Source organism: Schistocerca nitens, chromosome 3, assembly GCF_023898315.1.
Source record: "Schistocerca nitens isolate TAMUIC-IGC-003100 chromosome 3, iqSchNite1.1, whole genome shotgun sequence".
NCBI lineage: Eukaryota > Metazoa > Arthropoda > Insecta > Orthoptera > Acrididae > Schistocerca > Schistocerca nitens.
The window spans coordinates 753,987,855-754,004,487 of record NC_064616.1 but is presented as its reverse complement, the minus strand read 5'-3'; the positions used below and the strand labels follow the sequence as shown (position 1 = coordinate 754,004,487).

General features: G+C 43.6%; 1 protein-coding gene across 2 annotated transcripts in view; it reads left to right on the top strand.

The window, feature by feature from the left end:
• The window catches only part of LOC126249749 (uncharacterized), a 535,036-nt gene that overhangs the window by 467,755 nt on the left and 50,648 nt on the right, over window positions 1-16,633 (top strand). For both annotated transcript variants that reach the window (XM_049951429.1, XM_049951430.1), the window contains 2 exons: window positions 4,072-4,219; window positions 12,328-12,512. In XM_049951429.1, coding sequence (XP_049807386.1) covers window positions 4,072-4,219; window positions 12,328-12,512 — 333 coding nt within the window. The remainder of the gene's footprint in view (window positions 1-4,071; window positions 4,220-12,327; window positions 12,513-16,633) is intronic.

The window sequence follows — 16,633 nt, the reverse complement described above, 5'->3', positions numbered from 1 at the left end:
AACTTCTGAGGTCATCAGTCGCTTAGAACTTAGAACTAATTAAACCTAACTAACCTAAGTACATCACACACATCCATGCCCAAGGCAGGATTCGAACTGCGACCGTAGCGGTCACGCGGTTCCAGACTGAAGCGCCTAGAACCGCACGGCCACACCAGCCGGCACCAGAATGGTTTCATCGAAATGGCTACAGCATATTTCTCTATATTGGTGGTGACTATGTCGAACAGTAGTGCAAGGTGTATAGTTCATTACGCCACGGTGTATTTGTTTTTGGTAATAATGTTTCGGTGTGAAAGAAAATGACGAATCTTACCTTTGAAACGTCACTCCACAGCACGTCGTAATGCACTGCACGCTCCTCACAGGCCAGACGACTAGACAGACGACTCATGTACGAGGACCTATAAAATGAGATTAGAGACGAAACAGCACGCAAAGAAATCGGTAGCCGTCCGTTGTGGCCGAGCGGTTCTAGGCGCTTCAGTCCGGAACCGCGCTGCTGCCACGGTCGCAGGTTCGAATCCTGCCTCGGGCATGGTTGTGTGTTATGTCCTTAGGTTAGTTAGGTTTAAGTAGTTCTAAGTCTAGGGGACTGATGACCTCAGATGTCAACTCCCATAGTGCTCAGAGCCATTCGAACAATTTCTTGAAATCGATAGTGCGGCAGGCTCAATTTCCAAGGCCCTGCACATTCACTACCCGAATGAACCACAAAATAGACTTGAGATGAGACCCAAGACATTACAAATAGTCAAGGTGACAGATACCTAAGAGGAAGATGGTGGAACTGACGCAAGCAAAAATACAGCCGATGATGACGATAGCTTCTTTGACCAACTCCCTACTGCATAATCCGTGACAGGTTACTGTACCTGGAGACACATAAAACCTGTAAAATACAAATAGGCCCATAGCTTAGCAACAACATGAACCAGCGGCGGGAGCAAGCCTCGAAGGATAGATATCTTTCCGAAATATCCTAACCCTCCCCCCACTCCTCTGGAATGTAGTAGTGAGAATCTACAACTCACCTTTAATCTTTTCCATCATCATTAAACTTCCTTCAAACTCAATAAATAATGTGAAGATTTCAAATTTCCAGTAGATGTAATTTATATTTCTGTCGTGTCCAGCAGAGCTCCTGTTACCTGCTTTGAGCGAAGGTGTGGCATGTGTGCCTCAATCAGGACGATGACGACAATGTGAGCTGAGGTCTACTACGTTACGCTTAACAGAGTAAGAGGCAGAAACGCTCCTAGGATGGTTAGCAGAAGTTGTTGGGTTCTGCTTAAAGAAGACTTTCGCCTGTTCCTTGCATTAAAAGCCGCTCTCTCGGGGCGAAGAGTTTAAACTTCCTTCGAGCTCAATAAATAATTTATAAGTTTCAAATTTCCAGTAGATATAATTTATATTTCTGTCACGTCCCAGCACATCACCAATTACATCCTACCACTCTGTGTGATAATCCTTGCCAGAAACTTCTGGGGCCTGATTTCTACCTTTCACTATGAGACTTAGCGCTCTGCTTGCAACTCATTCCAACAGTAAACAAGACAAACAGTTTGATCACGGTGGGAAACAAGCTCGATACTGCACTTATTCTTTCCTATTTTCTGAAACACAGAAAATATCGAATAATTATACGAGGATAATCCCAAAAGTAAGGTCTCCTATTTTTGCAGGTACATAGACCTGTTTATTTATACAATGGTTTACATCAGTTTACAGCTTGAACATTTAGATATTTTTTCGACATAATCACCATTTCTGTCGATGCATTTTTGTAGACGCTGTGGCAGTTTTTGTATGCCCATGTCATACCAGCTCGCCGCCATGCTGTTCGGAAAGTTACGAACCTCTTCTTTCACCTCGTCGTCGGAGCTGAATCGCTTTCCGGTCAAATGTTCTTTTAACCTATGGAACATGTGATAGTCACTGAACGCCAAGTCATGACTATAGGGTGGATGGGGGATTATGTTCCACTGAAACTGTTGCGGAAGAGCAACGGTTTGCCGTGCGATGTGAGGGCGAGCGTTGTCATGGAGAATGTGTACGCCCTTGCTCAACATTCCTCTTCTCCGATTCTGAATTGCCGGTTTGAGCTTTTTAAGAGTCTCACAATCCCTGTCAGCGTTAACTGTGGTCCCAGTGGGCATAAAGTCGACCAACAATACCCTTTTTCGATCCCAAAAAAGGGTTGTCATGACTTTACCGGCAGACTGCGTTTGTTTGAATTTCCGCGGCTTTGGCGAAGAAGGATGCCGCCACTGGCGTGATTGTTGCTTGGTCTCAGGTGTTTCGTCACCTGTGACAATTGAGTCCAGAAAGTTGTCCTGTTCGGCTGCAAGGCGGTGAAGAAATGCGCGGGAAGCATCATCTCGTTGCCGCATGTGGTCCTCAGTCAGCATGCGTGGCACCCATCTTGCGCACACCTTCCGGCAGTTCAATGTTTCCGTTAAAATTCTGTGGGCGGTGCTTCGGGAAACCTCAGGAACCAACGTGCAGAGATCATCCAGGGTGATCCGCCGATCTTCACATATGCTTTGCTCAACCTTCAACACTGTCTCCTCATAAACTGACCGTCTCCCGCTCCTTTGTTCGTCGTGAATTTCGGTCCGACCAGCTTTAAACTCTCTACACCACTTAGGAACATTTTTGACATCCATGCACGACTAAATCGCTTCAGGCAAATGCCGGGATGGTTCCTTTGAAAGGGCACGGCCGATTTCCTTCCCCATCTTTCCCTCACCCGAGCTTGCGCTCCGTCTCTAATGACCTCGTTGTCGACGGGACGTTAAACACTAATCTTCTCCTCCTCTCATGCACGACTCACCATACACTTCCGTCAGTTGGCGATGGATTTCAATCGGCGCAGTGCCCTTTGCGTTCAGAAACCGAATAACTGTGCGCAATTCGCACTTGGCGGTAACATCCAACGGGAGCTCCATTCTCAACGGATGCCAAGCCAAGACTGTGCGCCTCGGCGCGGCGTGCGCATGTTTACACACAGCGCGTGAAGCACTCTTCATAACAGTGTGACCAACTGCCACACAAACAGAGTTCTGTACTTATAAAAAAAATAGGAGGCCTTACTTTTGGGATTACCATCGTAATTGCGACTATACACAATCATTCCCAATAGGAGGCAAGTGTGAGGCAGTGCTTGTTTCTCTTCATATTCTGACTCTCAGAAAATATAAAGTATTACTTATTGCTACGACTAAACACAAACATTACAGAGTCTGTTCTTTTCTAACAGGCAGAAAACTCAAGATAACAACTATTATTGGATACTTATCGGAAATCCTGTAGTCCTCCCTCGAATGTGGACAGTCTACTCGTAGTTTACTGCAGCAGCATCAAAGTGTCACTCTGTAGTGAATCTGAAGCTCGCTTGTAGTACTGCTTCCTGGTAATCATTGTCTTGCCCCCTGCATCGGCAGCTTATATATTGGTTTTTAAGCGATTTTTGTGCGAGTTTCTGTAGTAGAGATGTCATCCCAGCCTCTTCCGAAGGTGATTCAAAAGATTATTCCAGAAACTTACAGAAGGTTCTAGAACATTATGGCTGTATGCCAGCATCTGCTAGTCACCTTATCACACGACGTTGTTGTCCTCGCCGAGCCTTTACAGCACTGTTGTAAACAACTCTGCCTTCATATAGGCACCAAGCCTTGTGAGTTGACTCGAATATTACTCTAAACAAAGTTGTTTCTCCTTTTCTCGCTGTCGTGCCACTTCTTATATTAATAAAATACAATAGCCATGACATTTCATACTTTATTTAAATAATAAATAAAAAAACTCCAAATCTTTCTATTAGTTTCTCCTAAATTACTAAGATTCTAAATTAACACGTTCCATTTCCTTTAACTCTTTCAATTTTCTTTGCAGCTCTGATTTTTTATTTCTGAAAACAATATTCGCTCACATTATAGAACTACTTACGTTATTACATGAAAAATTGGAAAATGTATGGCATATTTTTTTAAAATATGTATCAACAGGTCTTTAAGTAAGCAATAAATGAATTGAAAAAAAGTCGCCACTGAGAAATGCTTGTTTCAGCGTGCTACGTCAGCTACGGAGCGCCGGCGCAGCTGCTGCCGCCGGTCGTCAAGAAAGTCCTCAATGTCCCCACGGAAATGATCTGTAGGTCGGAATGCACACGCGCTAGAGAAAATTTCGAGTTCTACTGTGCGTCTCTGAGCTTCGGGTAAGTATATGCCTTAGTATTTTACAAATGGACTATTAGTATGGAATCTTGAAATTGGATCGGTGAATGACGAGTTGTTATTGTGGGCCGGCCGCGGTGGTCTATCGGCTCTAGGCGCTCAGTCCGGAACCGCGCGACTGATACGGTCGCAGGTTCGAATCCTGCCTCGGGCATGGATGTGTGTGATGTCCTTAGGTTAGTTAGGTTTAAGTAGTTCTAAGTTCTAGGGGACTGATGACCACAGATGTTAAGTCCCATAGTGCTCCGAGCCATTTGTTATTGTGGAAGAACGTCACGTACAACCTCACCGTAGCACTCACCTTTTCCAACCCAGCAAGTCTGGCAATGCTGAATGTTATGTATCCACCAGAAATACAATGAAATACGATAAAATAATAATTTGCGCTACTGCTAATTCATTTTAGGGATTTCACTATTAAAGAGACCGTACGAACGCATGACAGAAGGCTTTTTAACCAGGGCAGCAACCATCTATTAGAAATGCATGGAATCGCATTATTTCTCAGAGTGTCCCCTCGGATGACAGAGTACACAAGGGGTTATGAAGAGCCGGCCGGGGTCGCCGAGCGGTTCTAGGCGCTACAGTCTGGAACCGCGCGACCACTACGGTCGCAGGTTCGAATCCTGCTTCCGGCATGGGTGTGTGTGATGTCCTTAGGTTAGTTAGGTTTAAGTAGTCCTAAGTTCTAGGGGACTGATGACCTCAGAAGTTAAGTCCAATAGTGCTCAGAGCCATTTGAACCAATATATTTTTTTACGGTGTTTCTCTACTGCTCAAAAATTGACAATGCGTGAGTGGGACGTTATATTTAGTTAACCAAAAAGAGGTGAGAAAAGAGGCAGTGTAATTCTAGTGCCGAAACTGAAACCGTTCTCTTCTTTGCTTTTGATTCAAGAATACTTGCTTCAAATAAAGGTTGTGGTGACAGACTGATCTGTAGCACAGCCAAAGGTCTAGGTTAGATTGAAGGTGATAATTTGGATGTGAGTTGGGGAACCCAACGAATGTGTCTCGAAAAAAAAAAAATTTCTCTAGGTACAGTGAAGAAGAATTACAATGGAATACGATGGAGCACAATCTCTTAATTGGAAACGATAGGAAAGGAAATCAGCTGCGCTTTTGTCAAATCTACCCTCCCGGCATTTGCCTTAAGCGATTAAGGGAAATCACGGGAAACCTAAATCGAGATGGCCGAACGGGGATTTGGACTGTCGTTCTCTCTAACGCGAGTCCATTGTGTTAACCATAGCGCCATCTCATGCGATATGATGGTTCTGGTGACAGATTGATCTGTAGCATAGGTCGAGGTCTAGGATAGTTTGGAAGATGAAAATTTACTTGTAAGCTGGCGAAGCTAACGAGCATGTCACTTAAAAATAAACTTTGTCTCGGAAAGAAAGTTTTGGAGACTGACTGATCTGTAGTGTGGCCCGATGTTTAGGCTAGGTAAGAAGGTGGTAATGTCGATGTGAGTTCGGGTAGCCAACGAATGCATATGTAAAAAGAAGCTCTTTTTCGGAATTCATTGAAGTTCCGGAGTTACATCAACGTTGGAAGATAACAATATTCCTTCGTCTCTTGGCATGAAAATCTAATGTGGCCGCTGCTCTGTCATTTGCTACGTAGAACCAGCAGCTGACACACCCCCTTATGTTCCCATCATGCCCCACGGCCAGCGCTGACAACATTACCCTACGAAACGCACACACACTGTATGATCAAAAGTATCCGGACATCTTTTAGTCGACACCAATAAGGAATGTGTACATCCCTCACCTTTATGACGGACTGAACTCGGCTGGGGAAACTCAATGAGGTGTCTGAATGTCTGTGGAGGAGTGGCAACACATTCTTTCTCAAGGGTCGAAAACCAGAGAGACAGTGATGTTGGGCGCTACCCTCTACATCTAAGTCAACGTTTTAACTAATGCTAGAGATGTTTCATTGGGTTCAGGTCAGGATTCTGGGCAAGCCAGTCCATTTTAGGAATGTCATTACCCACAAACAATTGCCTAAGAGATGCTGGTTTATGCCAGGTTGCAGTGTCATGCTGGCCCAATAGTCGTATCCCTAACTGTTGATCTACTGCACGCAGTACACAAAGTTGTAAAATATGTTCATATCCTTCCGAATTTAGCGTTTTCTCGAGGGTAATAAGGGGACTACAGACTAACCACAAAAAACACCCCCATACTGTAACACAACCTCCACTACGCCTGATAGCAGGTAATGTTCTCCAGGCATTAACCAAACACAAACGCTTCCATCGGATTGCCACAGGGTACAGCGTGATTCATCACTCCAAATCCTTCATTTTCAGTCATTCACTGTCCAGTGGCGTGACTCTTTACACTATCTCAAGCGTCGATTAGCACTGAGTACTGAAGTGTGTGGCTTATGAGGTGCTGCTCGTCCACTGAACCCCATTCTTTTTAACTCCCTACGCACAGTCAATGTCCTAGTTGGACTGCTAGCAGCATTTGGAACTCACGAGCGATTCCTCTCGCTGATTTAGTGCGATTTTTTACAAGCGCCCTTCGTAGTGCTCGGCAGTCTCTGTCTGTCAGGAACATGTGATCTACCTGGCCATGGTTTATCTGTGGTTGATCCTTCACGTTTGCACTTCATCAACAGTCGATTGGGGCGGCTGTAAAAGGGTTGAGATGTCTCTAATGTATCTTTTACTCGCGTGCCTTTCAATGACTAGTCCGCGTTCGAAGTCACTGTGGTCTCCTAAGGGATCCGTTGTGTAATGGTGCAAAAGCATGGCGCCCTGAGACGTCCTCTCGTGCTCGTTGACGCTTCAGACAGCGAGGTGTCGACACATACGAAAAAAAAAGGCTTGAGCTCAGAAGCCCATGAGAGGAGCAAGATTGGTGCACCAAATTTCACCACAGTTCTACCCAACACCTTCGTGGACGTGTCAGAGGGTGGCAAGATCGTCACACTTCCTCTTACCCACATTTCACCCCTTGTTTTGACGCCTCCGCGATCGAGGTTAGAAGTGCGACGCCCAGCGTTGAAATAACGCGTTTCTCTTACAAGTGACGGAGGAAAACATTTCAGACACACCGCCGCTAGGAATCTACACTAAAAGGCCTCCGGGGTTGGCACAAAGATTCCACATATTTTACGATCGGAAAAGACAGTTCACAGTGCGACGAGAAGTAGTACGACGTTCCTCATAATCTTTGACATCGCTAACGCCCCACGGACGCTTCAGTCCTCTAAGTACATCGTCGGCTAGTAACTACACTGAACCTGATAGCACCCCTTTGCAGTGCAGTGCGACCGCAATTTTTCTCTGGTGTACAGTGTGGAACCACAACCGTTCAAAACCATTCGACGAAATTTGAACGCGATCCGAAGTATCAAAGGGTGGTTATGTTTTTTCTGCCCTCCCGTGGAGTGATCACGGAGGCGTGCGACGTTGACACATGAGTGAATAAAACGGCAAAGCGTTCCTCTAAGGCCCACCAGTTAGGCAGTGCTGTTAGTGACACCCGCCTTCGTTTGTTGATCACTGTAAGAATATACCCGCACAAAAAAAATCCGTGAGAGTTCTGGCCACCTGTTATTAGGCATTCCGGAGCGGAGACGTGTCAAGTGGTTGCCTAGTTGCATCACGCGTTTTCTCTGTACAGGTACGTTTTTAAAGTGCTGGACAAACGTGAGTGAGTCACACTGACAGAACTGCGGAACTATGGGAGTAGAGTTTTCGACGTCCCGGGTTCGATTCCCGGCGGGGTCAGGGATTTTCTCTGCCTCGTGATGGCTGGGTGTTGTGTGCTGTCATTAGGTTAGTTAGGTTTAAGTAGTTCTAAGTTCTAGGGGACTTATAACCACAGCAGTTGAGTCCCATAGTGCTCAGAGCCATTTGAACCATTTTTTAGAGTCTTCGACGGACCCTTTGCCGTTTTATTCACACTTATGCCAATGTCGCACCATTCCTTGATCACGCCACAGGAGGGCGCGCACCAGGCACCCTTTGATGCTTCAGATCACGCTCAAATTTCGTCGAATGTTTTTGAACCGTTTCGTGTCGTTCTGCTCCGTACACCAGAGCAAAAATTGCCCTCACAGTGCGATCACATTCATTGGTGTTGCTGGCCCACAATGCCTTTAGATAAAGGTTGAAGTGTCCTTAGTGTGTTAGCAGCGTCAAAGATTGTCAAGAACGTCGCCCTGTTGCTCATCACACTGCGAACTGTCGGTTTCGATCGCGTAATGTGTGCGACGCCACAAGGGAAGGGTGTTTTCGTTGTCTCCATTTATGCCAGGTCTCATGTCGATTCCCAGCTGCGGTGTCTCTGAAATGTGTTCGCGGGTACACGTAAGAAAAACGCTTAATTTCAACGCGCGGCGTCGCGGTTTTAACCTCGATTTCGGAGACGTCAAAATAAGGGGAGAAATGAAGGTAAGACGACCTTCACATCCTCTGACACGCCAGGTGGGATCGTTCAGCATTTTGGTGAAGTTTGGTGTCGATGTGACATCATTAACTCACCTTACACCTCACATGAACTTCTGAGGTCTGGCTACCACTCGAATTCAAAAATCGTAGCAGTAATCCACGCGCTTTCAAATCGAAACTGAAGAGTTTCCTCATGGGTCACTCTTTCCATTCTGTCAAGGAGTTCCTTGAAAAATTAAGCTGATTCTTATTACGTTGTTGATTGCGTTTACTTAAACTTATGGACTGACATTTTTTGGGTTCATAAACATTTATTTTTGTCTGTTATTACTGTTATGTTGTAATTTCATGTACTGTCACGTTTCATGACCTTTGAGATTTGCTTCTCAACTTGTTCCTACGGAACTTGACGTGTAAATAAAATAAATAAAAAACCTTACATCTCACGTTAACGTCTGAGCGCTGGTCTTCTTTTTCGCACGTGTCGACACTTTGTTTACTAAAGCGTCGCCGGGCCTGAGGGTGACGTCGCAGGGTATCACTCTTTTTCACAAAATCTTTTCTTCGCGCGATCGTAAGATGATCACGTATTGTAGAAAAGTTGCGGATATCTGTACCGATGTCAACAATCATTTTTCGACCCTGCATAAGCAGAGAAGATTTGACGGTCAGGAGATGAAAAGGTAACATGCACCTGTATTCTCACAGACCTAGGAGGGGCTGGTACAAGTCTTCTTTCTCGTACTATCCGTGATTTCCTTGCATCACTTGACGCGCATGCCGGAATGGTTCTCCAATAAAGGCACATATGATTCCTTCCTACACCTCGTTGTATGAGCCCATTATCTGATATCGGTTATGCGTTAAATCTTAATTCCCCTCTTCCAAGGCCTGTACATATTGCTTGAAATATTTGCTGTACTTAGTTATCCGCCTGTAACACAACATTTACGTATGACTTTTTTTTTATAGGTAGAAAAGCAAAGTTCACAACTTTGAGATGCTTCGTGATAATCATTTTATCAGTGTTGCCGTCTTATATTACTACACCTACATTTAAAAAAAAAAAAGAAAAAATGTAAAATATAGCTTTTACAACGAAACTGATAAATATGTGATAATATTTACTTATATTTTGAATATAGATTTGTTTGACACGCACTGCTGAGGTCGAAAAAGGAGGGAGGGGAGGAGAGTGTGGGAGAGGAAAGTAATTACACAGAAACTATCTGTGAAAATGAGTTTGACTGAAAAGAGTGCCAGTAAACTTTTTCAAAATGGGTCTCAAAGTGGAAAGGTGTGACTTGCGTCCGTAAATAATTAGATCTGCAGCTAAGAGATGGATCCCACACTATCCGTGTTGTCGTAGATGCGAGCAGGTTTAGAGTATATTTCTTTTCACACAGGTTGTCTGTCTACCGATACTTGAAGAAATGTTTTCAATGTTTGGAGATGACTGACACATCGCTCTGCCACATTCAGATCTTTCGGAGAGTTTCAGAAGGACATCTTAGTCTCGAGGATGTTTCGCGGTCGGCCAATGAAGAAAACTTTATAGTGGTGGAATAGTACGAAAATGGTGTCATAACTCCTAACAGGTGAAACCTTGGGAGTATGTACACCATCAACAGACTTAGAGTTGGGAGAAAACATCTGAAATATCAGTTTCGACGATACGAAATCCTCAAAAAAAGGAAAAAAAAGAAAGAAAAACTAAATGAGGCACATCTCGTTACGTGAATAACAATTACTGACAACGAAACGTTGTCCTGTAACTATGGTAATCCAACCAATTCGCACCTATAACAGTCCAGATATCCTCGTCTGTGGGAAATAGAATAGTGGCCGTTTTGTTGGTGCAAAGAACAACGAATGCTTCACCTTGCAGTGACCCTTAAAACTATACGCTCAAGATATAGACCCGAAAATCACGAATTTAAAGCTCTGCAGCGCATCTTTCAAATATTTTCGCTGACTATTGAGCTACAGTGGGTTTCGAAGTTAATGAGAAATTTGTAGTGAATTGCAGAAACCTTCTCGATCGATCACAACTATGGTCACCGGGATGCGAACCCAAATCCTTGCTCGTGAATAAAAAAATTCTGTGATAGGTAAAAGGTGTGCTTACAGTTAGTATCCATGTCAGAGTTCATTTCTGTGTGTTCTCCACTGGAGAGAAAAAATTTCATGGTGCTGGGTCTGGCAGGTAGCCTTCAATATACATTGTAATGTATTGCGCGCAATAGGCGGAAAGTCCCATAACTGGTGTTAAATCACAGGAATCAATAACAGCGCATTCGCCAATAAACAATTTACAGATGTGAAGAGAAGGAAGACAGTTTAACGTCTTGTTGATATCAAACTCCGTTAGAAAAAGAAGGGAGAGTAATTGCCCATGATCTGCGTAACGAAACTGTCCTAGTATTCACTTGGAGTGATTTAGGTAAAGCGTAAGAAGATAAATCAGAATAACCGGACGGGGATTTTGCAGTCGCTTCTTCCAAGTAGTTTAAGTACCGGATTACTTGGATATGTTTTATTGATGTGATGTAAAATTTTCAAAGGGCAAACTGTCACAATAAATCATTGCGCTTGTTGTTTCTCTACTGGCTATATATTTTACTCAATGCTTTCGAAGTACAGTATTATTTATATATGTAAATCATCCATTCGCCCTGCAATGTTTCGCACTGAAATAAAATGTTTTGAACATTCGTGATGGATGAAACCTCTGTCACGGTACTCAAACTTATATCTTTGTTCGCGAACAGCGAATTCTGGGATGGAGAAGAGATGTGCACACAGCTGTCATCTGTAATTGTATTATTCACTGCAAAGAAAAATCTGCACCCAATAAAATCACGAACTCTTACTACCCTGATGCAGAAATTCCGTCCTAATACCAGCAAAAGTAGACTGCCAATGCTCACAAGAACGGGAAGTACCTTGGGAAACCTTAGATAAAAGACAAAGATATCAGTTTTCAGTGAAATTATGGAGCATTTCCCACAATCTATGTTTCTGGGCTATTCATGATATAAAATATTTGATCGGGTGAACATCTTTATTCTACAAAAATTCATGATATGGTCAAAAATTAATCGCCCGTTCAACCACGTAAATAAATTTGCTCTGTCGAAGATTTCGACTGAACTGAAATGTTACTTCTCACAGAAGTGTGTCAGACGATGAGTGGAGAAATACACAGAGGTGAATTAGGCCGTGAGGCCTGTTCTAATAATCCCGTGGGTAAAGTATGACCGCGAAAAACATAGGTCAATGTTTCATTCCGACTTTGGTACTCATTTCTTTCTGACGATTGGGTGAGAGGCCGACACAAGGACAGACTTCATAGATGAATAGTAACATATAACTGTAGTGCAAAATAAAATAATGCTTCTTACTGTGCAGCCATGACAATAACAACATAACAGAACGCACAAGAAACATAAAGAAAATGAGGCATATATGAGTAAAAAAGGAATATGTTATTAAAGAATAATTTCAACTCAAAAACAAATACATAGCATTAATGAAATTTACTCGCTTTATTTACTTTAATTCTGCTGTGTCAATTTTGATTTTAAGTACTTTTTAGACTATTATCGTTTCATTACATTACTGTGTAATCTAAGCCTTATATATTACAGCATATATTTTGTATTCATTTAGGACGACGCGTCGTGGACGTCCTGCTAATTGTCTTCTGAGTGACATTGAACAAAGAGACCTTCGTCCCGGGATTGACTTCGTTCACGAAGAAGATAACTGGCTTTTTGCCTGGAATTCCAGAGATCCACTTTGCCAGCCCCAGTACCCCATAAACAAAGATCCCCCAATTGAGCACAACTACATACGTAAGTATACTTAATTTTCTTCAGTCAGGATGTTTTCATAATGTTTTTTAGTATGACATGCCACTAAAACTCGCTATAACTCGACTATATACATTGATCTCTGTTGGTATTTGTAAATTACAGTACAACGTCACATTTACTAGGTGTGTGTTCTGTGACAAGGTATCTTTCATAAAATCATGCTTAAATTCAATAACTCGTTCGTGTTTGGTGGAAACTTCATAGGCCTGTATCACTGAATGCAAAGTTACCAGAAGACTAAGAGATGGTAATAAATCCCCAAATACAGTGTCAGTACAAAAGAAAATCAAACGTTCCGTCTATGACAGCTACTAACCACTAATATGTTACATTATTTACAACTGTATCAATTTGTATAAGACGTTTACATTTACATCAGTATTCCTCAAGCCGCCTGCTCGTACTTGTGGTGGGTACTTCTGGTACCACTATCTGTCCGCCCACCCCTACCCTGTTCCATTTGCGAATGGCGCAAGGGAAGAATGATTGTCGATAAACCTCCGTATTACCTCTAATTTCTCGAGTAATCTCATTGTTTTTATTTCGCGAGACGTAAGTCGGAGGAAATAACATGCTCTCCGACTTTTCCCAGAACATACCCTCTCAGAATTTCAGCAGTAAGCCACACTGTAATGAACAAAGCCTCTTTTGTACCATCAGCCACTGGAGTTTATTGAGCATCCCTTTAACGCTCTTGCGTCGATTAAACGACCCTGTTACGAAAAACATTGCTCTTCGTTGGATCTTCCCTATCTCTTCTACTAGTCGTACATGGTAAGGACTCCAGCGCGATGAGAATAATCACGAATCGTTCGAACAAGTATTTCATAAGCCACTCCTTTCGTGGATTTGTTACATTTCCTTAACATTCTTCCTAGGAATCTCAGTCTAGCATCTGCTTTTCCTGCCACACTGTATAACAGAACTAAAGAATCATTTTTGAAACCCCGTGATTGTGTCACATTCAAACGTAAGAGTTTGAAATTTGGCTCCAAGGTGGATACAACCTTCCTCTGCAATGGTATAAAAGCGTGGCGCCCTGCGACGTCACCCTCCGGCTCGACGGCGCTTCAAAGGTGTCGACTCATGTGGAAAAAAGGCCAAGGCTCGGAAGTTCACGTGACGTGTAAAAGTGGGTGAATGATGTGACATTGGAAACAGATTTCACCACAGCTCTGCCTAATGCCACCGTGAACGTACCACACGACAGAAAGGTTGTCGCAGACCCTCATACTTACATTACACACATTCTTTCGACGAGTGAGCGATGGAGGTCAGAACCGCGACGCCCAGTGTTGAAATCACGCGAATTTCTGATGGTTGACCGAGGATAACCTTTCAGACACGCCACCGCTCAAAATCGAAAGCAAAGTGCCTGAGGCTGCTGACATAAAGGGTGGCAATGAAACCACCCGTTTCCTCAGGACGTTGATTTCCACACATTTCGCGATTGAAACCAATAGTTCGCAGTGCGATGGGCAAAAGTACGACATTGTTGGCATCCATTGGGACTGTTGACACCTCCTGGGCCATTCAGCCCTTCTCAGCAAACATTAATGGGCTGTAACCGCACTGAATATGATCTGAACTCTTTGGATTGCAATGTGACAGCAACTTTTGCCCTGATGTACGAGGTTGATCCACTAGGGACCGTTCAAAACCATTAGACGAAATCTGAACGTGATCCGAAGCAGCAAAGGCTCCTTATGCTTTTCCAGTGCTCCAGTTTCAAAACCTCCTGTGGCGTGATCATGGAGGAGTGTGACGTTGACACATCCATGAATAAAATGGAAAAGTGTCCCTCTAAGGTCCCCAATTCAGCAAAACATTCAATGGCACCCACCTACATTTATTTAGCATATTACAAATGTGCCTTCTCAGAGGAAACCTGCGAAATACTCCTAGGCGCCTGCAGGCAGTCAACTGGCCTCAGAGGTGTGTCAAATGATTGGTTACCTGCATGCACCTCGAGCTATTTAGTAGGTTTTCTCTGTAAACGTGCATTTTTAAAATTCTCAAATAGTGTGAACGGGTGCTCAGAGGGTTTTGCCGAACTGCGGGGTGTTAGAGGGACCCTTTGCCCTTTTCTTCTCGCATGTGTCAACGTCGCACACCTGTGTGCTCACGCCACAGGAGAGCGTGAAACAGGAGCACTGAAAAAGCATAAGGACCCTTTGTTACTTCTGCTACTTCTACTTTGGATCACGTTCAAAATTTCTTAGAATGGTTTTAAACGGTCTCCAGACGGTCTCCAGACGAAAAACTGCAGTCACACTGCACTCCAAAGGGATCACATCTCGTTCAGTGGGGTTACAGGACCGTGATGTTTGTCGGGACTGTCTGAATAGCCCAGGATGTATCAACAGTGTCAAAGCCTCCTTATGCGTTTTCAGAGCTCCAGTTTCAAACCCCCCTGTGGTTGACAAGAACGTCGTCCTTTTGCTCATCGCACTGTGGATCCCTTTTCGACCGCAAAATGTGTTGAAATCAAACTCCCAAGAAAGGGACTGGTGTCATTAACGCCCTTTATGCCACCCCCGCAAGCCTTTTCGTTTCGATTCTGAGCGGCGGTGTGTCTGAAATGTTTTCCTTGGCCAACCAAATGAACACCGGGTGATTTCAACCCCGGTCGTCACTATTCTGACCTCCATAGCAGAGGCGTCAAAAGAAAAGGTTGAATGTAGGTAAGAGAGGCTCTGACGACTTTCCCATCATGTGGCACATCCACGTTGGTGTTGGGCAAATTTTTGTGACATTTGGTGCCAATGTGCATCATTAACCCACTTAACACGTCACAAGAACTTCTGAGCTCTGGTCTTTTTTCGTAAGTGTCGACACTTTGCTGTTTGATGCGTCGTCGAACCGGAGGGTGATGGCGCAAGGCGCCACGCTTTTACACTATTATAGAGGAAGGTTGTAGCCACCTTTGAACCAAATGTCGAAGTTATGCGTTGAAATGAAACACCATTATGGGGTTTCGAAAAAGTGACCCTTTAATTGTGTTACGCAGTGTAAAACTTTTAAGCGGTCATTCCACTTAAGGTCGCTCCTAGATATTTTACAACAGATACTGTTTCCAGTAACTTTTCATCAATGATGTAGTTGTATGGTAGCGGGATTCTTCTCCTGTGTATGCGCTAGATTCTACATTTATTTACTACCAGGGTCGACTACCAGTCCCTGTAGCATTCATCAATCTTCTGCAGGTCCTTTTCCAGATCGCTGCAGTCATATAGTCATATATGGTAAACAGTAACGGTCCTATCATATCACACTTCCTTGGGGTACTCCAGAAATTACCTTTACATCTGTCAGTTTTGGTCCGATAAGTCAGTCGTGTTGAGTTCTCTTTGCCAGTTAGTCTTGAATCCAGTGACAAATATGGTCCGATACTCGGTAAGCTAGCATTTTTCACTAAGCAGCTGTGCAGGGTGCTGCCAAATGCCTTCCTTATGCCTAGGAATACGGCATCAACCTGAACACTGATGTCTACAGCGCAGTAGATCTCATGGAGAAACACAGAGAGTTGAGTTTCGCAAGAGCTCTGTTTGCGGAATCCATGTTGAGTCTCCAAAAACGCCATAATACTTGAGCAAAAAAACATGTTCCATAGCTCTACAACAGACTAATGTCAACGATATAGGTCCATAACTATGTGCATCTGCCCTAAGACCGTTCTTGAAAACGAATATCACCTACGTTAGTACCCTTCGTTGCTTCCCAACATGAAACTTCTGAATTTTTATATTGTTCCTTGCCTTGAGATATGAGGAATTATGTTAATTTATTTGGGATTTCTCGGCGTGATTGATTAATGGTGTGCTTTCAGTTGCTCAGCTGAATTGATGATTCTATTTTTCTGTCACGATACATCGACATCCGACAGAGACGTCTTCTTGAGGTTCAGCTTGCTGTGTCCTTATCCTTACTCTCTACTTGGATTCCGACCAGACTGAAGTACTGTTGGTATCACGTCGCTATTTATAGCCGAGTTCGTATTCCAGGAGCCGGTATGTCCTTTGATGCCCATTTTTTACTCATTTGTATTTCGGAGCCAGTGCTATTATTCAGTGAAATGCACATTCTCTCTGCGTTTCGCA